The sequence below is a fragment of the Nomia melanderi genome, chromosome 6 (genome assembly GCF_051020985.1).
Source record: "Nomia melanderi isolate GNS246 chromosome 6, iyNomMela1, whole genome shotgun sequence".
NCBI classification, from domain to species: Eukaryota; Metazoa; Arthropoda; class Insecta; order Hymenoptera; family Halictidae; genus Nomia; species Nomia melanderi.
In genome coordinates, this window is record NC_135004.1 from 18913081 (window position 1) to 18940132 (window position 27052).

At 43.7% G+C, this 27052-nt stretch overlaps 4 protein-coding genes and 1 long non-coding RNA gene across 10 annotated transcripts; 2 read left to right on the plus strand and 3 right to left on the minus strand.

Moving 5' to 3' along the window:
* Positions 1-51: 51 nt before the first annotated feature.
* Positions 52-5088, plus strand: LOC116430166 (uncharacterized). 2 transcript variants are annotated; one of them, XR_012998837.1, is made up of 5 exons: positions 52-837; positions 911-1306; positions 1365-1509; positions 1635-1970; positions 4693-5088. It is a non-coding gene; the product is annotated as an uncharacterized LOC116430166 (long non-coding RNA). The 2 variants fall into 2 exon arrangements; XR_012998835.1 differs by having other exon boundaries at positions 1635-5088.
* On the minus strand, positions 4637-16632 carry LOC116430165 (netrin receptor DCC). The gene is made up of 7 exons (XM_031983928.2): positions 16058-16632; positions 15365-15525; positions 14973-15183; positions 14749-14899; positions 14513-14661; positions 13971-14067; positions 4637-4790 (listed from the first exon to the last, which is right to left on the minus strand). Exons 1-7 carry the CDS (start codon positions 16143-16145, stop codon positions 4730-4732), a joined length of 918 nt encoding a protein of 305 aa, XP_031839788.1. The 5' UTR covers positions 16146-16632; the 3' UTR covers positions 4637-4729.
* On the minus strand, positions 10556-12260 carry LOC143174603 (dynein light chain Tctex-type 5). Its single transcript, XM_076368337.1, has 4 exons — positions 12207-12260; positions 12049-12135; positions 11780-11976; positions 10556-11501 (listed from the first exon to the last, which is right to left on the minus strand). Exons 1-4 carry the CDS (start codon positions 12258-12260, stop codon positions 11336-11338), a joined length of 504 nt encoding a protein of 167 aa, XP_076224452.1. The 3' UTR covers positions 10556-11335.
* Positions 16633-16858: 226 nt separating the features above from the next.
* On the minus strand, positions 16859-20854 carry Mocs1 (Molybdenum cofactor synthesis 1). Of its 5 annotated transcripts, none has more exons than XM_031983833.2 (8): positions 20724-20854; positions 20170-20346; positions 19586-19703; positions 19348-19515; positions 19046-19272; positions 18741-18965; positions 18430-18664; positions 16859-18091 (listed from the first exon to the last, which is right to left on the minus strand). In XM_031983833.2, exons 2-8 carry the CDS (start codon positions 20257-20259, stop codon positions 17460-17462), a joined length of 1695 nt encoding a protein of 564 aa, XP_031839693.1. In that variant the 5' UTR covers positions 20260-20346; positions 20724-20854; the 3' UTR covers positions 16859-17459. The 5 variants fall into 5 exon arrangements, 3 of the variants coding, with proteins under 3 accessions (XP_031839693.1, XP_031839694.1, XP_076224723.1); XM_031983834.2 differs by lacking the exon at positions 20724-20854 and adding an exon at positions 19817-20017 and having other exon boundaries at positions 20170-20582; XM_076368608.1 differs by lacking the exon at positions 20724-20854 and adding an exon at positions 19800-20017 and having other exon boundaries at positions 20170-20582.
* LOC116430128 (nuclear exosome regulator NRDE2) lies at positions 20642-25490 on the plus strand. Its single transcript, XM_031983832.2, has 11 exons — positions 20642-21091; positions 21171-21808; positions 21879-22242; positions 22320-22466; positions 22550-22818; positions 22914-23242; positions 23321-23861; positions 23931-24077; positions 24158-24333; positions 24406-24700; positions 25342-25490. The coding sequence occupies exons 1-10, from the start codon at positions 21016-21018 to the stop codon at positions 24656-24658; spliced, it is 2940 nt and encodes a 979-aa protein (XP_031839692.1). The 5' UTR covers positions 20642-21015; the 3' UTR covers positions 24659-24700; positions 25342-25490.
* Positions 25491-27052: the final 1562 nt, after the last annotated feature.

Consider the following 27052-nt stretch of genomic DNA (forward strand, 5'->3'; position numbering starts at 1 on the left):
CAACATAAGAAGTGCCTTGGTAAGATAACTATTAGTGTTACCGACTTCAAAGGACACAATGTCGCCGGCCGCGTTCAGAGCGACATTTGATTCCTACAAAATCTACTCTAACAATCATGCATCACCAGTAAAAAAGGAGTCGATTGTTGCACACTTAGAATCACGACTAATCTTTTAATATTTCGCGGGTGAAATTGAGTGAAAGTTGATGAAATGCAGTTTGAAAATATTGCGTCGCAGGTACTTTGGCGCCCTTTTCTTTCCTTTGGTTTGGAATAGTGCTAACCAGTGTTGCCAGTGTTTATGAATGGTATATTTATGGAGTTACATTTAGATAAAGAAAACAAGTACGTATAATTATTATTTATTAATGTTCAATTGATAACATCGCCGATAAAATGGTAATATCAATGAAGCTACAGGGGGCTTGAGAATATTGGACCAGAAAATTAGCGTTAAAATTCAACATTAGCAGTTACCGGTACGATGTTTTCTTCGGTCCCTATTCCCCATACCCTTCGGTTATTAGCCAAACTTTACACGTAGGGAATTGTCTCGAGTGGAAAGACCCAAGAGGATAAATGTGAATAGAGTTCCACGAACTAAAGGACGCGTTTTCCATTCGAAATTTGATAAGGTTTCATAACAGCGATTCGACGTTCGAGACGTTCGAGACGTTCGAGACGTTCGAACACGGAAAGCTGATGAACGTGCAACGTGCAAGATACTTACAGAAGATACACAAGACAGTCATCTTGATCGTTAAACTATGGATTCTTATGGATTTATGGGGAATTTGAAAGCGCAATATTCGAAAAGACACACACGATACGACAAGTAAGTATAAAATATTATTTCCGCTACTTCTCTCGCCATCTCTAACCGATTCTCCAAGCCGAGCGAAATTCAGGATTCCGCAGGCCGATTCAAGATGCAGGAGAAACGTGCGGTCAAAACCGAGTTCTCACGGTGGGACAGGGAAAAAAGCGTGACCCGCCTACAAAGGTAAACGCGGGAATTGTAGACGTCCGGGGTTAATATATATCGTCGGTGGTCTCGTTTCGATCCCCGGTGAAAGAGTGCGCGGCGTCGGTTGCACAAAGCGCGTCAAATTCCACGAGACAAAGCTGCTAATTAGAGAAATTGCGGAAGCCGTCGTGTGTCTCGTCGATGGATTTTCATCGAGGAAATAATCGCGCTCCGCGGAAACCACAATCGCTGTTCAGCCACGTCGATTCGACCTGTCATCCCAGCGCGAACCGTGAAAAGCGCAGACAATAGGATTTCATTTCATGCGATCCTGCCGGTACGTTAACGATTCGTAGCAATGTTCCAAGGAAAATCTATTTTATTATTCGCTTAAGGTTCGTTTCCGGTCGGATTCGTGGAATTTCCAACTGTTCCAAAGTGTTCTCGTCCTTGCAGCTGCATCGCCGTGCGTTAGACTGGCAGGTAAATCGATGACTCGACGGATTAACCTGCCGATAGGACTATTCGTTAGGCAGACAGGTGTTGTATCCGATCGATCTCGCAACATCGAAAATACCAGGGTTCACCGGTCGACGGCAGGTCGGAGGTGAAAATCTGGTATGATTGAAAACTTGCTGGAAGTTTATTTCGACTCGTTATTCCAGGTTTCCGGCATCCGAGAACTTCAGGTTCGTCGTCGCCTTCGCGACGTGATTTTCGCGACTGCAAGGAAGCTGCGCCACTCCACTCTTTCGCCAACAGTGTTCGTCGGATAAAGTCGCCGAGATGAGCCGAGCAGGACGACCGATAGTCGACTTCTGACGTCGCTTCGCGCAACTTTATCCTTTGGACTTCCGTGCGGCGACCGATTTCCGAAGACCCTGATTGCGAGACTTCGTTCCGCAGGAGCAGTCTTTAACGCGATCAATCCGCAGGAAGTTTAGAGCGGTCGGTTCGCCGAGATGCTCGCGCGCGCGCGCGGGTCGACTCGGAAAGATAAGGTAACCGCGCGCGTTTTCTCGATTCGAGTTTCGTCTGTTTTCTTTGCGAACCGCGCGATTGCCAGTTCCGAAAACTTGTCTTGTTGCTCTCTCGAGTTCGCCCTCTACTCGCGTTTCAACGTTCATTACTGCGGAGAGGCGTGGAGGATTATCAGGGAAAACGATCGAAGCCTTTGCGAGAACCGAGCTTTCAAAAGATAACGTCTCATCTCGTAACCGTAATTAAATTTTAATTAGAAGGGTCGAGTTAGTGGAGTGCGAAATTGCCTTGAACATATATTTACACAGGTAAAATCGTTAAAATGCCACTCTCTCTCTCTCTCGCCGTCCCATTCGCCGTCCCATTCGCCGCTTCATTCGCCGCCCCATTCGCCGACTGCAATTCTTTGATCGTTTCGTCGTTCTCGCTTTCGATGTCATTTCCGGTGTCGGCCGTACCACCGGCTAACCAAATCGAATCGAACGAGCGAATAGATTTGACAATGAGAATTCCGCCGATCCATCGACGCGCACACGACCCGGCGTAAGTACGGGGAAACTCGAAAGATACGAGCGAGCGGAAAGAGGGACGACGATGGTATCTTCGGGGAAAAAGGAAAGAACCGAACAGAAAGTTGCTTTCGAAATCTCCAAGAAAACAAGTACACCGAAGAGAGATACAGCGCGAACACGCCGGAAGAAGAAAAAGAGCGTCTTACGACGCTTCCGCGTTTGTTCCGTCTCTGGCTTCGCGCCGAGTGGCCGTGCATCCTGGTTAATACCGTGCATACCGATAACGTTTCTATCGGGAAACTTAATTATCACCGTTTATACGCGTAAACACGCGACGAGCAGGAATGTGGACCGAACGATCGAGGAAACGAAATTGTTCGATTAAGTGGACGTATTCGTGTTACGGGGACAGATATCAAACGAATACGTATGCATCGTGCGATATTCGAGCGACGATAGATACCGTTACGCGCGTGCATAACGCTGGAAGCTGTACAATTGGCGGCGCGTCAACTGGAATGTTGATGCCCCGATACCGCGCCAACTGCTAACGATCGCTTTTCCACGGTGGAAATATTCCTGAACGAATAGCGGAGGTTTAACGGGGCTGTGGAGTCGGTCGAACGCCCAAGAATCGGAACTGCTGCACCGTAAAATTATATTCGCAGCCGGCCACGTCCTTTTCTCGGTCGCGATCGTTAAAAATTTGTTCGCGTCCCGCGTTAAATCCCGCGAAGACGACGAATGTTGCGTTCACTATTACGATTACGAACACGAGAGTCTCGTCGTCGGACAAACAACCGTTCCCGCGATCGCAGATTCGAATCTCTACGGAGATCCTCGGAACGTCCTCGCGTTCCTTCCGAAATCCTTCGAGACGCGTGTTTTCCTCCCATTTACGGCGAACTCTCGCTGCCTCCGCGAGCGATCTATGGGTCCAATCGAATTTCCGGTCACGTGGCACCGGCCCGGCAGGTCCGATTCAACGGACAAACTCGATTCGCTTCATCTACTTTGCCGGACTGGAATAAGGAGTTATTGGTATTGGTTCGCGTAGAATAACCGGAAGCGTATAAAACGTACATATCTGCGAGACGAGATATCTAATGCGGCCCACTCGAATAACTTACTTCTTTGTCGCTTCTAGCGATCCTCTTTCGAGGAGAATATATTCCGATGCCAATAGCTTTCTTCTGGCGCAGTCTGCACGATACAGCGATACTTCTTTGAGAACAACTCGAACGGTTTTAGTACTTTCTTAACGAAAATATTACTTTGTATTCCTTTTTCTCGACTATCGACCGGCGGCGAATCCGTTCTCCGAACGGAAGGGTAGAAACCTTTGTAGTCGGCTAATCGTTCAACGACCAGGGGAATTAGCTTTTTGTTTCGGAAGAAAAGATCGAAGCGGAAAGTGGCCGAACATGCTCGGAATCGTAAGAGGATTCTCGATTCTGTGCATTTTCGGTGCATCCGTAACGCGGCATGCACCGGGTGTCGAGATAGTTTACCGTAGCGAAGTGCTCCTTCGGCTAGAATAACGTTTTCAGAGTTCTCGTCGAGTTTTCTTTCGGTCAAGGGTGGTGGTCCAACGATAGACCGTTTCCGCGACGTATTCGACGATAAGGGGTTCTGTACGTCTCGCGCCTAAGAAGTCGCTGACAGCGACAAGCTTTGAGGTTTTCTTTCACGGGCGGACCGACAAAAGGCTCGATCCTTCTTTGCGCGGACAATTTTCCTCCCGATTGCTTCAGAAACGAATACTACGAACGAACACGCGTCGCCTACAGAAAAGAGAAACGGGGCATAACCGAATACGGACGAACACGCATCCGGTTTTCGGCGAACCTCGTTTTTTCTTTACGATACACCGCTATCGATGCCGCGATTCGCACAGTCCAACGAGTTTCACTCGATCGTACGATCCGAGCGCAGAATCGGAGAAAATCTGCCAACGATGCAGACCCTCGCAGCATTTTCCATCGAAAGGTTTCCTTGCAGGAAACGTTCGTGCCGGCTACCGGACACGAGTGATTCTCTCGTAGCTTCGACAGCCCCTCGAACGATTACATCGTTCCGCCGTGAGTAACGCGAGCTAACCTTTCGACGGACATTCTATTCGACAAGGACGGCCACTGGTTATTGCACATAAATTGATCGGTACCATTCATTTCCTGTAGGTTTTCGGTCTGGCCAAAAATTTCAATCGTTTCGTGCACTTGGCTTTCAGCGCTGTCGGCGAGACGGTGAACGCGTCCTCCCTGAGATCAGTTTCCATCCCTGCAGGTCGCTCCGCCGGTTTCGCCAGAATCACCATCCTCGGGGTGGCTAGAAACATTCGAAGCCCTTCTGTCTATCGCGAGATCTTCCGCTGATTCCATTACGAAAAGATGCACACGGATTACCCGAAGGAAGCGTTTCTGGCTGAAAATCCCTACTGCGAGTTTATTTGAAAAAATAAATAAAATAATGGTTATCCGTTAGATTCGCGGCTGTTTCTGCTAGCGGTTCGAACAGTCGCGATGCTTGTTTACTCGGAGGAACCTCGGCCGCGACGCGGAGTCGTGAAATTCTCGAATCCGATAAGTGGAAAGTTCGAGCAAAGAAGAGCACGGAAGAGGCTTGGGATTTGGGGCTCGGGATTTGGGGCTTGGGATTTGGGGCTTGGGATTTGGCACTCGGGGGGCTCTAGTGTCCGCTCACCTTTGGCAGCGAGCGCGGCCGGAGACACGGCGCCTGGAATTCGAGGAGGCAGACTCGTCGGCCGAGTCCTCGGGAGCGCGATCCTCGACAATCGGTCGGTGATCTTGTAGGCGAGAGCCGATGCCGGCACCGCGAAGGGATCCCTGAGCTCCGGCAGCTCCCTGCTCACCGGCGTCGACAACTCCTCCATCCTCTGCGCGTTCACCGGCTTCCATTTCCTCTTTTTGCCCTGGAATTCGCGGCTGGTGTGTGTATCGATCGTCGCGTATGAAAAGACAAACTTCCGTATCGGCTCGCGTCGCTCACGTCCCGAGGAACGTTCGCTTTTCCACCTACGAAAAGTTTCGGTTTCGCCGGCGTTTTCGGCCTCGACAGCCTTTCCAGCAGCTTCGCGTGTTGCTCCCATTCGTCGGGCTTGAAAGCTCTGCGCAGCTTCGCCATGATTCTCTGTCTGCGAACGAACGTTCGTGGCTCGGTGAAGGACGATCGGATGTGTTCGCGCGGAATCGAACTCGTTATCCGGGCCGAGCTCGTTATAGTTTCTCGAAATAAAGTGGAAGCGAACAAACGGGACGCGAACCGTGTGCGAGACCGCGAGAACCCTCCAGCGGCAAGGAACTCGAGCCTGTTCCGCGGCTGTAGGCGGAGACCCTTGGCCTCTATTAATAATTACATCCAGGACACTCGTGTTTCCCAACTATTCGCGAGTTGCTCGGAAACTTTAACGCGAACGTTCCGTATCTGTTCTAATTGTCGCGGAAATCGAAAATCGATACCGAGGTATCGTCGGGCCGCGGAGAATCATTCTAATCGGCTCCGAAAGCGTTTATCGGCGCACGGGAACGTTCGGCGAGCCGCGAGCCAGCCGAGCGGAGAAGCGCGTGCGAAAATGAGACCGTTGCCCGGCGATATCGAAATCCGACTTTACGAGATTGCGCTCGCGAGTGCGAAACTTTCGCTCGGTCTTTTCCACACTTTTCTCGAAAGCAATGTTTTTTCCCCCATTTATCGTGCTCGTCTCCTCGACTCCTCGCGTCAACTGTTCACACTGGTCGGTAAAAATCATTCGCTCACTTCTTCCTCGCTTCTCGTTGCAGCCTGGCGTTGCAGAAGTACCGATACCTTCGGTACCGCGAGTTCTGAACCTTCCACAGAGTCTCGACGATGTTACCGCTGGTCTGGAATCGCATGTTCGCCAACAGCAATCTGACCGGAGAAGGAGAAATTCGTCAAGTTCGCGGATAAGATCCGCGTAACGGAATAGGAAGGATAGCGACCTCTTCCTCGGAAGCGCAAGATCCAGAATGCGTTTGCTGGTTTTAGCCTCGAGAGTTTTCGGATGGATTCGCGGGTACGCCGGTGGCGGTGTTCTGCGCGGAAACCAAACCGATTTCTAGTCGAGAGCGGCCCACCGGTTCGGATTACTCGATAGAACTGTAAATCCTCGATACTCACTCGGGATCGTATTTCTTGTTGACGCGCTTTGGCCGAGCCATGACTTTGATGCGCTTCGAGGCGCGTGCTCTCAACGCTGCTCGCCGGGTCGTAAACGGATTTCTCTGATGAAATGAAAACGCGAGAGCGCACGGCGGATTAATTAGCCTTTGGGAAACGGAGGATCACGGTCGCGCGCGGATCGCTCACCAGAACGTTCGTGTTCGTCCTTTGAATTCTTCTCCAGTTCGGTCGAGCCAGCAACGAAGCGTATTGTTTACGCGACAGATGCGCCATGGCGTATTTAATCCTCTTGGATAATTCGTTCGCCATTTCTCGTACGCTCGTTCCCGCGAAGAGTTTTCCCTCGAACCGTCTCGCGCTCACCTGTGTTTCTCGGACGTTCCTCTTTCGGAAGCACGTTGCGAGTTAACCTTTCGTTCGCCTCGAATCTAACTGATTCGAGAAACGTGATGGAAGAACGCGAAGGGTAGGAGGAAACCTCGAGGAATCGGGTCAACGGAACAATTTACACGCGCGAAGCTTTCGTCCGCGTCCAACCGTTAATTTCGATGCGGCGATATCAACGGATGCCGCTTTGGAAATCGACCGACGTTACGCGACGGGCAAACGAAACGAAACGAAACGAAACGAAACGAAACGTAACGAAACGGAACGAAACAAGAAAGAAACGAAATGTCTCGTTGTTCGACTATCGGTTTCCTCGAGCGACCTATAGGCCAGGTTGGAATACTTTATTATATCGTTCGAATTGTTCCGAAGCATATTCTATTCGCAGAGCGAAAGCGCGGCTCCGAATGAAATTTTGTCGACGAAACCGATTGCGGGGTCGTTTCACGGATCGAGTGTCGGCACGTCGAACTGCCGGAAATAGGACGAAGCGACGGCAGATGTAATTTCGTGGCCGATTCGGACTGGCGGCATTACACACTCGAAATCCCTCCCGATGAAGATCTCTCGAGGGACATCCGACTCGGCGACGCTGCTACGCTGCTACGCTGCTACGCTGCTACGCGCGACGCGGCGGCGCGGCGTCGTTTTAATCCATCCGTCGACGAGGCCGAACCACTCGCCGGATTTTCTCTTTTCCGTCCGCCGTTTCCGCCCTTGCTCGATCGTGTTCCGGTGTTCCGTCGCCACCTTTTTCCCCCCCTTTCGTTCCCACCTCGTCCCTCCGCGGCGTTTCCACGTTCCACCGCCGGGCCCGCATGGGAAATCTCGAATACGAGATCTGTTTATCCGTCACTCGAAATCCCACTGGATGTCGATGATAAGATTTTACCGCGACTCCACCCTTCACCGGCTCTCCCGTGAACCGGCTCCTCTTCTCTCGTTCCCTTCCCGCTACCTTCGGTCAACCGTTCTCCAAGATTTCATCGAAACGCGCGAATGAAACGGCGATCACCGCCCATCGATCTATTCTCCGATACACGCGAATGCCATTTCGTTTCTATGCTATACCTACGCTCGAGTCTGAGGAATACGCCTTTGGTTCATCCATCGTATGCAATTTTGCTCTTCTACGCGTAAGTGGAAACGACCATATAAGTACACATGTATGTACGTGTATCATTAGAGTATCCCAAAACTGTCAACGCGATTCAGTTTCTGAAAATGTTGTCACGCGAGCGCTACGAAGCGGAACGGCGAGCGCACCGCACTGTCAAATTACGAGCAATCGATATCATTCGCGTCCCGCAACGTCCTCGTTGTCGGCATTTCCTCGTGCAGTCGGTGCGTAGGAAAAACCGCGATGCACAGGAGCCATTGCCAAGAAACCATGATAAACGAGTTTATCGCGTCGCGCCGCAAAGCCGGTTGAGTTGGGGCAAACACTCGAATCGCTAATCGGTGAACGCTCGAGGCTCGGCGCTCGCCGATTCGACGGCAGATAGTCTCGAGCACCCTGTATTAAATTAATATTCATTGCCCCGGATCTGGAGCAAACGCTTCCCCCACTCTCTTTCATTTCGCGCGGCAGTCTTGACTCGACGAATACCAGCTACCGGAATCTACGAAAGACCGAGAACCGTTCAACCGCCATTTTCCCGAAGAAATGAGTTTTGCTGCAATTATCGTCGATTTTACAGCCGCCGATGGCGACAACGCATCGAAGACAATGTTTCGAGCGCCTTTAGGCGTCGATATCAGCCAAGGAGTCAACGGCCGAGTAATCGATCGATTAATTACTACAGGAAAAGATGGATGTTCGACGGAGTGGATCGGTATCGGCAGGTTTTACGCGGTGATCGCGGAATAATGATCCATTTCGGGTACGGTTCTCGAGCATAGCTGCCGGGTTTAGGCAACGGTGAAAGGGCAATGACGCGAAGGTAAAGGGGAAGCAGCCGGATGAAAGCACAGTGAGGCAGCGTGTACCGGATAATGAAACCGGCTGCCAAAGGTTCCTTTCAAAAACCGGATTAATTCATCGTTATTGCGATGATACAACAAACTGCCGGCATCATAACAGCAACAACAGCGGCTCGCGAGCCGCGCGCGATCTAACGAAACGGAAACGAGGGTGATTCGCGAAAAACGTTTCCCTTCCACGGTTCCATGTTCTTATCCATTAACGCCGCGGCATGCTCGAAACCTCGTTACTCGCTCGCTGGGTCTCGTGGGGTCGAGCCGGAGTCGGCCTCTACATTTTTCTGTCATTTATTCCGGCAGTCGTTATTGTCGGAGCTTTATGATTCTTCGAGTCGTCTCGCGACGTTCGATATCGCAACACTTCGAGCCAAGTTTTTCCTCCGATCAAGTTGAAATTGAATCTCCGCGTAAAAAGGGAGCAGCATCTTGCCGAGGAACACCGAGAACTCGCGTGCTCCGGCCGATAACGGCAAGTTCTGATTTTCTTCAGAAAATAAAGACAAACGACGGCGTTCCGTGCGAAACGAATCGAAACGAATCGAATCGAATCGAAAGCGGAAAGGTTGCGGCGTGTAGCGTTGTTCGCCGTTCTCGCGTATCGTCTCGAGAGTCTATTTTTCCCGGTTAAAAGGACAGCGCAGCGGAAACCTGGGAAACAGAGCGATGCTTATGTTTCAAAGTTGCAACGCAAACGAAACTACGCGCAGGGTCGGCTGAGTTCCGCGAAGTTTCCATCGAAAAGGTCACAACCGTTCGCCATCGTCCGCCACTCTCGTTCACGGTTTTACGCGTATCAAGAAAACGAACGAAAGCCAACCGAAAGCGAAGGTGAGAAAAAAGTTGTTCGGAAAACGCGAATTCAACGAATCGACGAACCGCATCGAGTCGAGTTGGAAAATTACGCGGTTCGTAAACTTCTCCGCTAAACGCATACGGAATATTAAATTCGCCGGAAAAGTCGAAATCGCGCCGCGCGAGGCGTGCTGACGCGACTATGTAGCGGCGTTAATGAAATCCTGCTATACTTACGTACGTACATATGTATGGAATAAGCTTTTTCTCTCGGCACCGATGCAAACCGGTGTGCCTGCCTGCGGTATCTCGTATATAAGAAATTTCCTCATTTTCCTTCGGTAGCGAAGAGCACCGATCAACGGGTCGAAACGATCGTTCAAGTGGTTTCCCGACGTTACTATTATATCGTCGGGCGATACTGTTGTGTTTTTCACGGTCGATCGACTCGACGATAGAAATTACGTGTGGCATCTTGACCCGACGTGGCGCGGCTGCCACTCGATGGGTGGCTTTCAAGGCGAATAACGACGCGGTCGAGCCACGAGGGAGGACGAGGAGGTAAACAGTACGTCCGACCGCTGCTCGCAGCGCACCATTCAACTTTTCTATACCGACAAAGTTTAATTATCCGATTACAGCGGGAAAAGGTTTTTCCCGGGCGAGGAACAGCGGACGCGGAGCCCGCTCCGTTTCCGTGGAAATTCCGTTTCGGGTTGCACGGCGAACCGCGCGTCACGGATCATTTCCATGGAAATGAGGATCGGCATTGATTTTACGTCGAACCCGGCAACACGAGCTGCCCGGTGATAGATTGCTACCCGGAACGTCGATCAACTTTTCTTCGAAAAAAGCTGGGATCGTTGATAGTTTCGCGAACGATCTTTCGAACTCGACGGAAATCAACGCGGAAACTCTTGGCGAACGCGTAACCACCCTGTATACTTCGCGCGTCGAAACGCTCGCCACTTTTCTCGCAGAAGCTCGCGTCGAAATATCTACGCGACCGAATTGCCGACGTATATAGAACTTAGTGGATGCGACTTTTTCCCGGCTTCCGATAACGGAAGCACCGATCGATAAACACAAGCTCTCCGACGCTCGAGGATGATATTATCGTATAGAAAATAAGAATGTCGCTCGCTAAGAAATATTAACCCTCGACGGAGTGAAAAATTGTTCGGTTAGTTTGATCGCTGTTATTCTTGTGATATTTCCAATGAAACAGGTCACTTGTGAATTTCTTTCTTGTTAGCTAGGTATTACGGTATTTTCTGACGGCAAGTAAACTCGAAACGCTTCCGGCCCGTCGAGGGTTAATACTCCGCGGCCGCTCGATAGACGAAAAGCATTCTTCTTCCGGAGGGACAACATTCTGGGATACGAACGAAACCGTTGAGCATGTATTTCATCCACCGCGCCGAATTTCTTCTCGCGTAAATCTCGCGGAGTGATTGGAACAGGCGGAAATCGATGTTGTACTCGTCGGAGCATTCGTGTACGGAGGCTCGCAGGAAATGGAATTGTAGGTCTGCCGGTTGCGGGGAATTCTACTCGTAATACAGGCCGAATACGCAACACCAGGCGTATATGTGGTTGTTTTCGAAAACGTAGTAAGAGTAATTGTCGCGCTCCAAGTCCCAGAGGCACTGAAAGCTCGCGTGAATGCATTGATCGAGGCGTTGGACGATGCTCACCTGCGCCACTATTTTGTACCTTGTAACAACGAACTTTGGGATTATTATGCGGAACGCGCGGCTCGACGTGTTTCGAGGTAAACGCTCCGAAGACGCGAACGCTCGGCAACTACCGAACGAAACGAAACGAAACGGAACGACGAGGCCGGATTAGCCTCTACAATTAGACCGTTAATTAAGTTCCGCGGATCGCTGTTCTCCGGGTACTTTAGAACCGACCAACTTTCCGATGAAATAAAAGAATCCGCGAAACTCGGTTAACTCGATACTTTGTAGATCGAGATTTACTGTCGGCACCTGTCGTAATCCTTCTTGCTGATCGCCCTCTGCAAGTCGGCTCCTATGTCCAAGCACAGTCTCGCCGATTGAATCGGATCGTACGTCGTCACCGCGCACAATTTGTTCTCCATCGTTTCCATGAGCAGCTCGTCGACGGCCTGCACGTTAAAGCTGCGGAACGATTCGAGTCGGTAGGTGTTTTGGTACTTGGGGATCTGCGCGTGTTTCACGAAGACGATTAATCGTCACGGTTCTCCTCTACGCGAATCGTCTCGAGGTTCGCGTACTTTCAACCGGTCCCCTCGTTTGTGGAAAAACATGCGACTCCCCAGAGATCCGAGTATCGATGCCTTGGAGAGTAATCGCTTCCTGCTCTGAAACGAGATCACCGGTTGTCGGTCAGCCACGATTCTTTCACGAAATTCTCCTTGTCCCGAACAATTACCGCTCGATCCACCGATGAACTTCTTCCCAGGGATTTCTCAGTTTCGCGCAACATGCTGCACCGGTTTTCTAAGCCGCTCGCGCTTTGCCGAATCGGTACGGTCTGTAACGCGACCAATCGACGACTCTTTATCCCGATCGTTTCCAGCGCGATCGTCGGTCGTGCATTTCCGTTCGAAGACTCGATAACTCGAACCGACCCGTACGCGTATACGTTCGTGTTTCACATTTCAAAATGTAACCACGTTCGCTTGTTCTCGAAATTTCTCGGCGACAGAAATAAAGGTTCTGATCAAAACTACACTCCGTTTGCCAACCGATTCGTTTATTTCCAAAGAGTAGAGAACAAACTTACTAGAAGAAAAATACCTATAGTCTACACCGTCGAGATAGCGAACTCGTTCGAGCTCGTTGAAATCTGTCAGAAGAAACTTACCCATTGAATCTAGTCGCGTAACGAGTCCAGCCGAGCTCCCGTTGTTCGCCGACCCTACGAGCGCCGCTGTTGCATTCATGCGGCCGACTTGAAATTCGAATAATGAGCTCCGCTGGGTATCCCGTTTCAAATGTCCGCTTTCTCGAACAACAAGGAAAAAGTTTGTCCGTCCCCGACCCAGGCGTAGGTGGAATCTTCGACTGGTTTGATCGTTGCGCCGCGATGCGCGGACGATGCACGGACGATGCACGTGTTGGGTACTAGCTAGGTCTAAGGTCGGCTGTCCTTGGGAATTTCGAGGAATTCGCACAGTAAACTTGTACTTGGTAGTTTAACAAAACTATGTATGCCTATAATTGTCGATTTCTGTTGGATTCGTTGCACTGTTACATCGCTTTCCATTTTCCGTCTTTTTCATTTTTCTTCGCAGTCGTTCGACCGCGCGGCGGTTCCCTTTACAAGAAACGAAGAAACTTGGGAATATTCGTTTCTCTCGAGACGAGAGGTTCGAAGGATTACAAGGGGCGAGATTTAAACGCTTCTCACGGTTCTCGAAAGATCCGACATTTCCTTAGAGCGGCTCTTGAAATCGGTAAAATCCATTCCCGTGTCCCGACCGCGCGTAATCATATTAAACGGATTTACTTTCGAGAAGAATCTTCGAGCGTGCCGTTAATCCTTCGAGAAGACGTTGCTGCTCGAAGCTCTAAGCTTCGAAGAGGACAACCGTTGCATCGTCGCCAACGTTCATCCAATTTTCGGTTGGAACTTGCTGCCGTCGCGGTCGGAGAACCCTGTACCGAAACCAAAACGCAGCGACGGGGAAGGAGGAAAGGGGGGGGGGGGGGGGGGAAAAGACTCTTTTTCGATATCGGAGAAGCACCTTTTCACCGGCGGAACCTCGACGATCCGATTCGATCGCGCGAATAACGCTCCGGATGGGAAACGGATAAGAAGAAATCGTTGAATCTTTGTCGACTTCGATCGTACGCGAACGCAAGTAATCCCGATTCGAGCGAGAATTGGAATAATCGAGACACTTCGGACTGAATGCGGATCGCGGGAAATAGCAGCTCGGTTAATCGAGTGCTCGGCGCTGTTCGCGCGGAACGAGGAGCAACCGTGGTGAAAACGCTTAGACGAATACAACGTTTATCGTTCCGCATCGGCGGAGTATCGCGGGATTGTACATGCAAGCCTCGAGGCGGAAAAAATTGCACACTGGTGAATTCGCAGACTCGCGAGACGAACGCGAATAATGCGTGTCCAGTCTCCTTTTCGTGTCAGCCGGTCGATCCGGCTCGACGGCGCGCCGCAAATCTCGCTCACCGTAATATCCTGTCCATCAGCAGGAGAAGGCTGAATAAAATCGCCCTTCCGTTCGCGTTGCCGGTTCCGCCGTGCTGCATCGCCGCGGGACGTTCACCTGAAAAGAAACACCGTTGGATTTGTCGCGAGATTCGCGAGATTCGCGAGATTCGCGCCGATTCGCGTCGGGCTCGTTGATCGGTAAAGTGCAACGAGACGACCAGTGTGACGCGTCAACTATTCTATCTCGCCTTTTGCTTATCGCCCAACCTTCTGTTCCCTCGATCGCGACGAACGCGCGATGCCAATCAGGATACAACGAGGTAATAAACCCATCGAGGAACTTAATGACTGAACGGAGCCCGTCGGACCGTTCGGTGGTTCAAAGATTCTCAGAATCGAGAATAAACGGGAAGAAATTGAAAGAGGAGGAGTGTAATTTCAAAGGAGTCGTGTTCCGTTCGGTTCGCTACCTCGTTCTATCGTTGCCTTCTTTTATGTACGATACGCGCGCGCGTGTGTGTGTGTGTGCTGCGACCGGCTTCGCAAGAACGTATTCTCACCGTTTAACACGTGGATCAACACGCTCGCCGGGGCAACTTTGTTCGAAACGCAGGTGTAATTGCCGCTGTCGTCGATCAGAGCGCGCGTTATCAGCAGCTTGCTGGTGGTACCGTTTTTACCCTTCTCTGTTTCCAGAGAAACGCCACCCCTGTCGAAAGTAACGTGAACGCATTATACGGGTGGAAGAATTTTCGAAGAAACAGCACACCGCGAATGAAGAGAAATGGGAACGCACCTTGGATCGTCGAAATCGATCGGCACACCGGCACGATACCACGTCACGTTGCTCGGAGGAATGTCTTGCGTGTCGACGATGCAAGTTAAACCGATCGTGCTACCCGTCTTCACGTACACTTCCCGAGGACCCGTGATCTTTGCTCGCACGTCTAACGAGAAACAGAGGAAAGATTCGATTGTTCGACGGCCGTGACGATCAGCATTCGGAATTCTGAAACTCACCCAATACTCTCAACGTAACGGCCCCGTATATTTTCGGCTCCGTGTTCACTTGACACTCGTAAATGCCAGTGTCGCGCGGTTGCACGTAATCTATTCGCAGGTTCCACTCGTCGTTCGCCGGATCGCGGACTATCGTGAATCTTGCGTCGCTCGTGTATGTCTCGGACATGGACGTTAATATGTGCAGATCCCTTTTCCGGATCCAAGACACCTGCGAGAAATTCCGACCGCTTATACGCGGCTAGAGGTGTGTACGTTACGCGATATACTAATATAATATATCGGATGTACCGACGACGACAGACTGAAACGAGTATGCGCGGAAAAATCGGAACGAAACGATTGCATTGGAAGATCGCCGAGAAAAACTCGAAAATCTTTTCGAAACTCACAGTTCTGTTCCCCAGATTCTTGACACGACACAACAGCAGGACAGTCTCTCCTATAACGGCGGTCACTTTTTGCCCGGGATCTTTGTAAAAATAAGTCTTCCTCGTTCCTCGATGCGTTTGCCGTTGCGTTCTGTCGGTCTCGTCTCCGAGTCGTCGCGCCGCTAAAATTCAACCGGGTTTATCACTTTTCCGTTTCTCCTCGCTCTCGAGTGGAACGTTTCTCTTTACTTGGAACGAATCGGATAGGCGCGTTACGTACGTAAACAGGTATACAGTGAAATACCTCGGATAACGCTCGAGACATGTTCTTAGGCGACAAACCCCGTTGAACGAAACATCGTTAAACGAGGTCGTCTTGGCGCACTGTAAATACGAATAAAGAGACACACGAATGAGAATGGAGAAGGTTCTCCGTTCGATTGAAAGTGAATTTTATATTATTGTTTACATCGAATCGACCGAATCGACCGAATCGACCGAATCGACGGTCGGTTAATTGGGCTAGCGTGAAACGAGATTTTCCTGCAGATAGATATATTTTTCTTTCTATTCGTTTCCTCGCCCGCTACTCTCCCTCCGAAGGAGATCAAAGGAGATCAAGGAGTGGAACCAATCGACCGGTTAACGAAAAGATCTGAAAATTGCCTGCTCGCTTGCAATTCGCAAGACGCGAATCACTCGACGCGATTCTACCTTGGTTCGGATGGTCGAAGGCCGGTTCGACGCGTAACAGGTATCCGATTCCGAGCAACACGAGAGCCATACCGTGGAACGGTGCCATCTTTCACCTACGAAATCTTTTCATTTTTCGACGTATCGTCGACGCGTCGTCGAGGTTCTCCGTCCGTCAAGAAATTCCAGCGACTATTCAAAATAGATCGGTAACTCCGACTCGATCTTCCTCGATCAACGAACACCGTTCCACGCTCTCCATTTCCCATGAGATACCCTCGCCAGCTGTGCGTTCCCGGAAACTAATCATTTTTAGGAGCGAAACGTGGAATCGAGGATATTTCAATCGATTCTTCTTCTTTTGCAAAAGAACGCATCGTTCGACTCGTCCCGGGATTGAACAGCCGACGCGTCATTCTCGATAAAGGAAGAGAACGAAAGGAAAAAGAAAAACCGACAGTTTCGATGAGAGGACAATAGAGGAAGCGCGCGTTCATCGAGTTTCTCGCGATGCTCCGACGAGACGTTCGAGATACGGTCGGCGGAAGAACTCGGAGAACGATGCGCTTCGGTAGCGTTCCAAACACTGAAACACGTTCTGCCCCTGTCCGAGAGCAATTGGAAAACCAGCAATGAGAGCGCGCTGGCGCCTGGCGCCTGGCGCCTTGCGACGAGTGCGGGAATTATAACGCGACCCCAACGATTCATCCTTTTTCCAGTCGTCCCAAACAATCGTTCCGATGCTAGACTTCTATCGCGATGGACGATGCGCGGATATGCGTGGATTTCTACTTCGCTTCAGTTGGTAAATAACTCGACGCGTTTACAGACAATATATTATATTACGCTTTCAACAGGAGTACAAAATGTATACATGTCTATAACTTGTGCACCGTATGTCCTACTTGTATTACCCTGGAAGAATAAAGTTTAGTCTCCGCTATGGAATCACCGACAAAATTAACCTTATAATTGTGTCGATCAGTGTATAAAATACAGAATAGAAAATACAACTTACAAAGTACAAAATAACCGACGAAAAGTACACTATACAAAATGCAGAATACCAAGATGCAAAATGCAAAATCTATTAGCATCGAATCCATGAACAAACGAGTAATGTACTTACATTGAGTACATTGTAGGATTCAAATTTATCACCTGTCAATTCACAGGTGTTCCAGTAAAGATATTTTCTCTTGTATTTGCATTTTGTATCCTGTATCTTACACCGTACATTGGGATCGAGCTCAATAAACTTACAACGAAGATCTCTTTTTAATCGTGAACGTTATAAAAATTTATACTACGCGCTTACGAAGGCCTAACGTTGTTGAATAGCACCGTATCGAACATATTCAATGTCACAAGATTCCTTGAATGTTCTACAGCTTGAGAAATATGTTAGCACCACCACCACCGTCTAGCTGATTTCATCTCTAATGAAATCACCCTTTGTACCACCAGTTTTTGAAACTAACTCTATATCGGTTATCTTCATCGACGTCGGAGAAGCTGCATACTTACACATGTCGTAAATGGTCAATGCCGCGATACTCACGGCCGTTAAAGCTTCCATTTCCACGCCAGTCTTCCCAGTGCATCGAACTTCGGCCGTTATTTCTACTCGATTCAGTTCTTCGTTCAAATGTAACCGCACATCTGCGTAAGACAACGACAGCGGATGGCACAGCGGTATTAAGTCGGGCGTGCGCTTCGCACCCATGATACCGGCCAATTGTGCCACGGACAGCACGTCCCCTTTCTTCACATTGTTCTCTGCTATTAATTTGCTGATCGTCGAATCGACCTGTACGATTCCTCTTGCTGTCGCGACACGTTTACTCTCGGATTTCGGACCGACGTCCACCATACTCGCTCTGCCGTGCTTATCCACGTGCGACAGCGAACGATACATCCTTATATTCGTATTCGAATTCGTACACGGATACAGAAATTTGTACGAACACAGAGACGTATGCGTTAAATGTTTGGAGAAAATATTGTATTCTTGTCTGTCTTTAAAACTGCTCGCGTGTATGCGATTCTTCTTAACTGTAAGTGCAAACGATCGATATTATATCTTGAATTTCACTAAAATGAAGATACTTCGAAATGTTAATTACATGTTAAATAGAGCGATAACGTTTGTACGCATACTTTTGGAAAAAGAACAATTGCCAACTAGCATGGAAAATTTCCAAAATAACATTCGATCACCCCCCGATAAGGATCATCGGCCTGTTCTCCATCTGGGATAGATTGAACATTCCTGAAACACACACATTATAGGAAACATAGAAACGTTATCGCTTCGTAGAAAGTTTTTTCGTGTTCTACAAGAAGAAATAATCTGTTACGATCCGTTATCGAGGATCAACGATCAGACGTACCAGCGTGCTGCTTCTTCTTACGTCGCACCGCGATACCGATCATTTCCTTCAAACTCTCGTCGGAAGCTCCGTTACGTAAAGCATCTCGAAGAGAGACTTCGCCTTTTCCTTCGAATAAGCAAACTTTCAAATTTCCATCCGCCGTTATCCTCAATCGATTGCACGAAGCGCAAAAATGATTGCTCATCGACGTGATAAATCCGACCTGTCCCACGAATCCGGGAACTTGGTACGCCTATTTAAAGCAATATACCTTTCAGTGTCATGCGAATAAAATGATCAAATTAAATATGATTTTCATCGTTACACACTTTAGACGTATCGTTATAATCATTTGGAAGACGTTGTAAATCAGGATATACATCCCTAATTATTCTTTTCATAGTATCGAAAGATACCATTCTATTTTCGTTCCATTTATTCCCTTGGAAAGGCATGTATTCGATGAACCGGACATCAATCGGTCTATCTTTTGTTAGATTCACGAAATCGACTAATTCATCGTCGTTGAAACCATTCATCATCACACAGTTCACCTAGAAAATGTGAAATATACATACATCTCAAATTCGTCTAGTTGCAGATCATTTGTTAGAATACATCTTTCTTTCCTCGCCTTTACAGGATTATAACCCAATTGAACAGCCAAATCTATTGCAGCCATCACTCTGGGCCAACCTTTCCTACGGGTAAATTGCTCGAAACGGTCTTCTTTTAACGTATCCAGAGAAATATTTATCGCGTCTAGACCCGCTCGCTGGAGAGACGGTAACTGGCGTGTTAAAGTTAAGCCATTAGTAGTGAGCGCAACTTGCTTCAAACCAGGCAATTGTTTCAACCCAGCTGTAATAATTATTTTCATTGTATCAAAACGTTTAATACCCGATAGATGTTACTAATAGAAATCATATTATTTACCAATAATATCAACAATGTCTTTCCTTACTGTTGGCTCACCGCCTGTTAAACGTATTTTACGTACACCTTCTTTCACAAATAAATCAGCTATTTTAATTATTTCCTCTGTTTTTAAAATACCATCACCCTTTGTCAGTGTAACTCCCTCTGCTGGCATGCAGTATAAACCTGTATGAAATGTAATAGTTCCTTCGGTTACTTGATCAAAACTTAGAATTTTTATTCTAATAATTCTTACATCGAAGATTACATCTTTCTGTAACAGAAATGCGTAAATAGGTATGGTGTCGTCCAAAAGAATCTGTAAGCATATCATTGTTTTTGCTTTTATCTAGCAACTCCTTGAATTTCTGCACCTGTAAGCAAAAGTATATTGAGGTCATTCAAAGTGCAAACATAAATAAAGATTTCTTTTATTAGATCTATGATATTAATGGAACATGTATGCTAGCCTCTTATACAACTATACCCTGTTCAATGAGTTGGGTCGATAGCTCGAAGACAAACGATCACTGCTCGGATGGAATACACGTTGAATTCACATTCTTTGAATAACTTGATATAAGAAATAACCTGATGGTTTGTTTATATGCGGTGATAAATCTTGTTCAACAGACTTTAATATTACACATAATATTTGCATTGTATTTACAGTTTCTTGTTTTTGTGACTGTAAATTACGACAATATATACGTATATATTACTCTTATAGCTTAACAGTTTCTATTTCTTTGAAATAACAAATTTTATCTATTATTTACTATAACAAATAATTAAAATAAATATTTATGATATAAAATAAAAAGTAAGATATATACTTACCCTAGATGATGCATTTGGTGCAACGAATACATCCGTGGACGAATGCGCGCCACGAAAGATTATTTTAATAATATTAATCGTACGAAACATTTAAGTTGTGTATTTCAAGTTATTGGCATTAGAACAAAATGTAACCTCTACGTTTCATAGGAAACAGAAGCAGTTTCACGTAAATCTCTATAAGAAAAAAAGTATGTAATTTCTCTTCGAGATATATGCAATTTTTTTGTTACTTATCTATGTGGTGGCTTTATTAGAATTGAATTGTGCGTCGCAACAACTATCCATATACTCTCAGGCAATTAAGATAATCATTCTTTTACGTCCTTGAGCTTGACAAAACGTATCATCAAGATAATTTGTATCATTTCAAGAATATGACTCAAATCTACACTTTGTTGCCGCTATTTCGATTCAACCAATCATCATGCATATCATTTCTATTACATGGCATAGGTTTCCCGCTATATTAAATACTACGATTTGTTCAGCTCAAGATTAAATCGGAGTATAATAATAATGTTTGAGCACGTTTAACACGTTTGTTTTCTCACCGTGACGAATCTCACATTTATCAATTTGAGAAAAATGCGAAACGAAAATGACTATTTATCTCAATTTTCAAAGATCCCCATCTTTCAGTGCATATTGTTACATTACACTACGTTCCTGAGAAGGTCACGTGACCTTGTTGTGTATTACGTTAACCTTAAATGAAATAGGCAATGCGTATGACGTTTGAAGTTTGTTAACAATGTTCATTTTGGGAGTACACGTTTATATAATTTGTACAGAAAAAGAAATACCATTTCTTTATAATTATTAGATGTATAAACTTTCAAAAACATGTCTTTATTTCCTGCTTATTCCGTTCAAACGGATGAATCTTCAACATCCAATAAACATCCAGAAAATCTTGCAGGTTTTTAAAATACATTCCCGAAATTCATTATTACTTATGACTTTGCTTTTATTACAATGGAATTCTTTTAAAATTATAGGGGACCTTTCGAGCAGTTGGTTACACAATTGTAGTTTTTTAGATCAGATTTCATCCCATAATTTTATCAATTGTTCTTCAGAGTCTTCGGATGAAATCAAAAGTGAAGTTCCTTGTTTAGAAAAACAACAGACACCGTGCAATGTTACTTCGCCAAATAAAGATAGTCCAGTACATAAAGAAAGAAAAAATCATAAACATATAAAAAAGAGGAAAAAAGAAAAAAGAAAATATGCTACAACAGGAAAACCAAATTATAAACAAGAAGTGGAAAATGTATATTTTGAAGACAAATACAGGGATAAGGGAAATAATACAGTTAAAACCCTCTGTTCTAGAGTAAGACCCTATTATAATATTCAGAAGAATACCCTTGGTTTCGCATTATATAGACAACCAAAAAAAGCTGTTTACGAGAGGTACTATATCAATAATATAGATCTCATAGAAAAGAATAAGAGGAAAAATAGTATTATTACAAAGGAATCTACTACCAATTCAATTCAAGAAGTTGACTGTACTTCTCCGTGGAGCATTAACTTTGAAGAATTCCAAAAAAATAAAACTAAAGAATATAATGAGAAACTAACAAGTAATCCAAATGATATTAAACTGTGGATTGAATATATTCAATTTCAGGTAGGTTTTCACTTCTTTGTTTACATTATTATTTGTTATGAATGTCTATTACACAAATATCATTTCTCAGGACACATTGGAATATCTTCAAAAATATGAAACAATAAAAGATGTTCATAGAGCAACTGCATTGAAGAAACTTTCTATAGTTCAAAAAGCTATAGAAGAAAATGTGGAATCTACACTGTTATTAAAATTAAAATTATCTTTAATGGAAGAGCTGTTGCCAGCTGATGAGTTTTCAAAACAACTTGAAACATTAGTAAACAAAGACTCGGGAAACATTGTTTTATGGCAAGAATTCATTATGGCTACACAAGCTTCTGTATCAATGTGTACTGTACCAAAAGTGTTGGATCTATATTCAAAATGTTTTTCTGTTTTAAAACAGAAAGCTAGAATAAATCCTCGAATGTATGACGAGCGATTATTAAGTATGTAACAAGCTACAATTTGTTTCAAATTTTCTATTGAATCTAATTAGATGTTTAACTTTACTTATGGAAAACAGGAATGTTGTGTTGGTGTTTAACACTTTTGCGACACACTGGACTTTGGGAACAAATGTGGGAAACAATACGTTTGAATCTTAGTTTGAATCTTAATTTAAATATGGACAACTTATCTGTCCAAAAAACAATAGATGAGAAAAAATTAAGTATGAATTATTGAAATTCAACAACATCTAAGAAAATATCACCTTTGTTCATTTTAATCACTAATTTTTTCACCGATTTATAGTTGGACTGGAGGAAGTAATACTAATGTCGAGATTACCGCTCAACCAACTGTGGCAGAGAATAGAATCGTTAAGAGAAAATTGTCATTGGATTAGCGTCAGCAGAGACGAATTGGAGTTAACCGGTGATTCTCGAAGATTCGTCTTGCCAGATGATGTCGCTGATTTTGTACATCCTATACTTTCAGAAAACTTGAATTTTCAAATGGCAATACATGCGCTTCTTACACTTAAAGTGCCACTTCTACCTACTAGAGACTATACCTTACAGGTATATATAAACTCATGTTAAACTCGTGAAGATACTCTCTGTATCGTATAAAAAAAAATCATATTACATTTCCTTATTGTTCATTACATTTTCAGATGTTGAACTTAAACGATTTTAAATGGGGCATAGAAACTTCAGAAATATTACTTCCTTTTGCTTATCCTGTAGCAGGCGAAATGACTGGGGATAGCCAAAGAAAGGAATTACTGATTGGTATACTTGAAGGGAGATTAACATCAGGTCCTCAATACCTTATGTTTCATCCTGCACAAGAATCATATTTGGATTTTATACGAGAAACATTTTCTACAATCGCCGAAAATTTCCCACCTATGCAACGTACAAGCATGTATATTTGGTGGTTAAGATTTGAAAGATTGCTCATTTTTCTTCGTAAAGATGACTCTTCAAAACATGATAACAAGTATACTTTTCTTCGTTTACTCTTCGAACATAATATTTTTTTATGCAACACATATCACATTCTTTTCTTTTTTTACAGGGGAAAGAAGTTGAAGACAATATTGAAAGAATTCCTTAAAAAAGAAGAGAACAGAAACAATTTACATTTTTACAAGGAGTATGCATTGATAGAAAAGGAAATGGGAAGATTCGATAGTTGTGTGAATATTTTAGAAACAGCAATTAAGTCTCAATGCCCATGTCCTTCGGCAATATCCGATTCCGACGAGAAGAGAGCACTCTTCGGTTTATACCGAACATTTATCGAAATTTTGCTTGGCACCGATACAGACAAAGAAACACATAGGGTTCGAATATTGAATGTTATTAAACAAATGATTAGTGGAACTAGTGAGAATCAATTGGAACGCGTAAAAATATATTTAGAAGATCACGTGAAAAGCTTCTTGCAAGAAATTCCTGTAGACGATGAAACGGATACCTATTTTTTACCAAATTTAAAATGCGACACGATTGCATGTTACGCGTATCTATTGTATATAGAAAACTTCGATATCGCTAGAGTAATGAATACATTTACAGACTGTATAAATCACTACAAAGACTGCCGTTGTATACAGGTATTACGAAGTATCTTTATGGAAAATTATCATGTATTTTATGTATTACATCTTTTACTTTTGTTCCAGGAAATATTATACGAAAGTCAAATTGCAGTTTTAGAGTTGCATTACAAACGGACACAAGAAGTAAATATCTTAAAAGATACATTACATGAAATGTTAAATTTATATCCAAACAACTTCTCTGCTCTTTCTCTACTGGCATGTCTAGAGGTAAAGATTACTACAATGTAAAAACAAGTATTCTTCCAAGTTTTAAATAGAATATTTTCATTTTGATATTTTCCTAACAGAGTAATTTACCAATCTGGAAATTTAATAGCCAGAAAAAGAAACTTCCATTATGGAGAGCAATCGCTATGTGTTTGGCAAATCGTAAACGTATATATTCCTTAAGAGAACTTAAAGATTTCGTCGGTATGAATGCAGCAATAAATAAATTAATGCATTTTCATCAGACTCTTGCAATGTATGTTTTCATTTCATTTCTCTTTATTTTTTACATTTTATATACAAACATTGAAAATATTCATATTTGCAGGGAACCAACCACCAGATGTTGCCCTTTGCTGTGGAGATTGTACATGCTCCTTCTCAGAGAGTATAATTTATGTGAGAAAAAAGGTGAAGAAGTGTATCATAAGAGTGTAGAACAATGTCCTTGGGCCAGGAGCATATATATCGATGCAGCTGAAGTTGCACCTCAGTTACTTACACAAATTCAGGATGTGATAAGAGAAAAAGAATTAAGAATGCATGTTACTCCAGAAGAGTTGGATATTTTGCGTGGATAATTTCAGTTATTATTTAAAATTATTTAAATGTGTATATAAATGGTACTTCATTTATTGTTTATACTTACATTTTGTACATACGCATATGAATATAAATACAATAAAAATTATCTCTTCTCTATACATAAATACTGCCAGCATATTATCTACTTGTTCTACTGTTTATGAACTTATGGAAGAAAATCGATTAATTATTTTAGCAACGATGATGAATAATGTGTGACAAATTTTTATTAATACTTATATCGAATCAAATGTCATGCTTAGTAGTCGAGTTACGTGTACGAAATTGTGGTTAGAAACGATCGTTTGTGAATACATAGAAAATAAAAATAGATTAATCAATTTTCAAAACAAGTTCCAATATCTCAAGATAAAAATACAATATAATGGATAAAGCACACATTGTTTCCGTTAGAACGTTCAAACTTCGATAGGTCAACATAGGTTAAGTTCATTTTAATTTTCATAACTTTAATATTATGCTGCTTTTCCTAATTACACTTAGAAAGCTTACACTAGTAGCATTATGTTTGATTTTATAATAAATTGCCTAATAGAAGAATAGATTTCGTAAAAGGAAAGTCAATTACTTTTTTCTTTACATGAGCTGCAATTTATTTTTTTCAGCTTACTTTGAAACTTTATGTTAATTTTATTATTCCAATTCTTTTGTGTTTCAGTTCGAAATTCTACATGTAATAAAGAGCTGCGACATAGGGAGGATATAAGAATTATTTGTGACTTTTGTTTACACGATTCCATCATGGATATGAAAGCTGTTGTTGTCTCTGGAGAAGCCCCAGAGTCTGATGATGATAGCGCAAATGTTGCCACTGTACGACATTTTTATATTATTTTATGCCCTTGTTAAATACAAAAATAAAAAGAATTTTACATAAAATATATAATATATTCTATAGGGTATGGAGTTTTCTACCATACTGAATTCTAACTATTGCGGTACTATTATATCTGGTGAAGCTCCTGAATCCGATGATGGTAAGATACTCTTCATAATTCAAGAAAATAAAGAATAATTTGTTTCTAATTTAAGTTTATTTGTGGCAGATCGAACAAGTTTAAGCAGCGTTAGTGGAGCAGTAGATGCTATAGCATGCATGCCTTATACTGAAATTAAAATACCAAAATCAAAAAAATATTCTATTAGATACAACAGTTTACTGCATAAGAAATTACGTAAGTATAAACATTCATAAACAATTATGTATATTGAAGTTTGTTAACATCATTTTATTAATACTATATTAATACAATATACAGAACTATTCCTAGAGTATTATTTAATAATTCTGATACAGGAAAATGTATAGTAACATAATTAAATGAATAATGTAAGTTTCTAATGGATTCAGACCGATTTTATTTTATCTAAAACATCAAATACTTAGAAGCAGTTTAAATCTTGAATATTTTATGCATATTATTTAAACAGTCTATAACATTTAATTTTCTAAAGAAACAGCGTTTAATATCTCAATTGACAAGTTTTATAATAAAACAGATGAATGCAACGAAACATTGGACAAAGATCTTGTGCAAATGATCGAAGGTACAATCGGCACTGCCGCGCAAGAGCTATCATGTGTTAATCGACAACTCTTAAAAAGTGAACTTATTCTTCAAGAAGCTGTTTGTCAGTTACGCAGTGCCTGCATTCGAACGAAAGATGCTTCAAACGCCTTACATCAGGTCATAGATGTCAACTTCCTACAATCTGTTAAAACTTAATTTTTACAAATATACAAAGTACTTAGTGTTTAATAATAAACGTAAGGTAACGATAGTGGTAACGATAATAATGTTAACAATAATAACAATAACAAAAATAATAGTAATATGATATTAGTAACAATATGTTAAATTGTTAAATATTAGCGTATGTAAAGAAAAAAGAACATAATAATAAATATACTACTCTTATAGGATTTGGTGGGGAGGATATATTATTATATTGAGCATTATAGTAGTTCTCCTTCATTGGCAGTTCTATTAAATGTATATTATTTGTTTCCTAGCGCATCTTAAAATTTAATTCAAATATTACTTTTCCCGATGTATCGTAAAGAAAGACCGTTAGATACGACGTAAAGAACAAATTTCAAATGTATTAACGCATTTGCATGCTGATCGTTGCATTTTAAATATCCAAATGACAATAAATGTGAACATTATTTCATAATATACGGATATTAAGGTATATATCAAAGAATGTCACGATATTTTGATAAGAATGTTTCTGTAAAGAGTAAACATAAGCATTAAACTTCCTGTTTGGAAAATTCATAATAATTATATCATCTCATAGACTTTAAATGGTAGGTTAATATTTTATAATATTAAGAAGTTATCTTTCTGTTAGAATAAGTACAG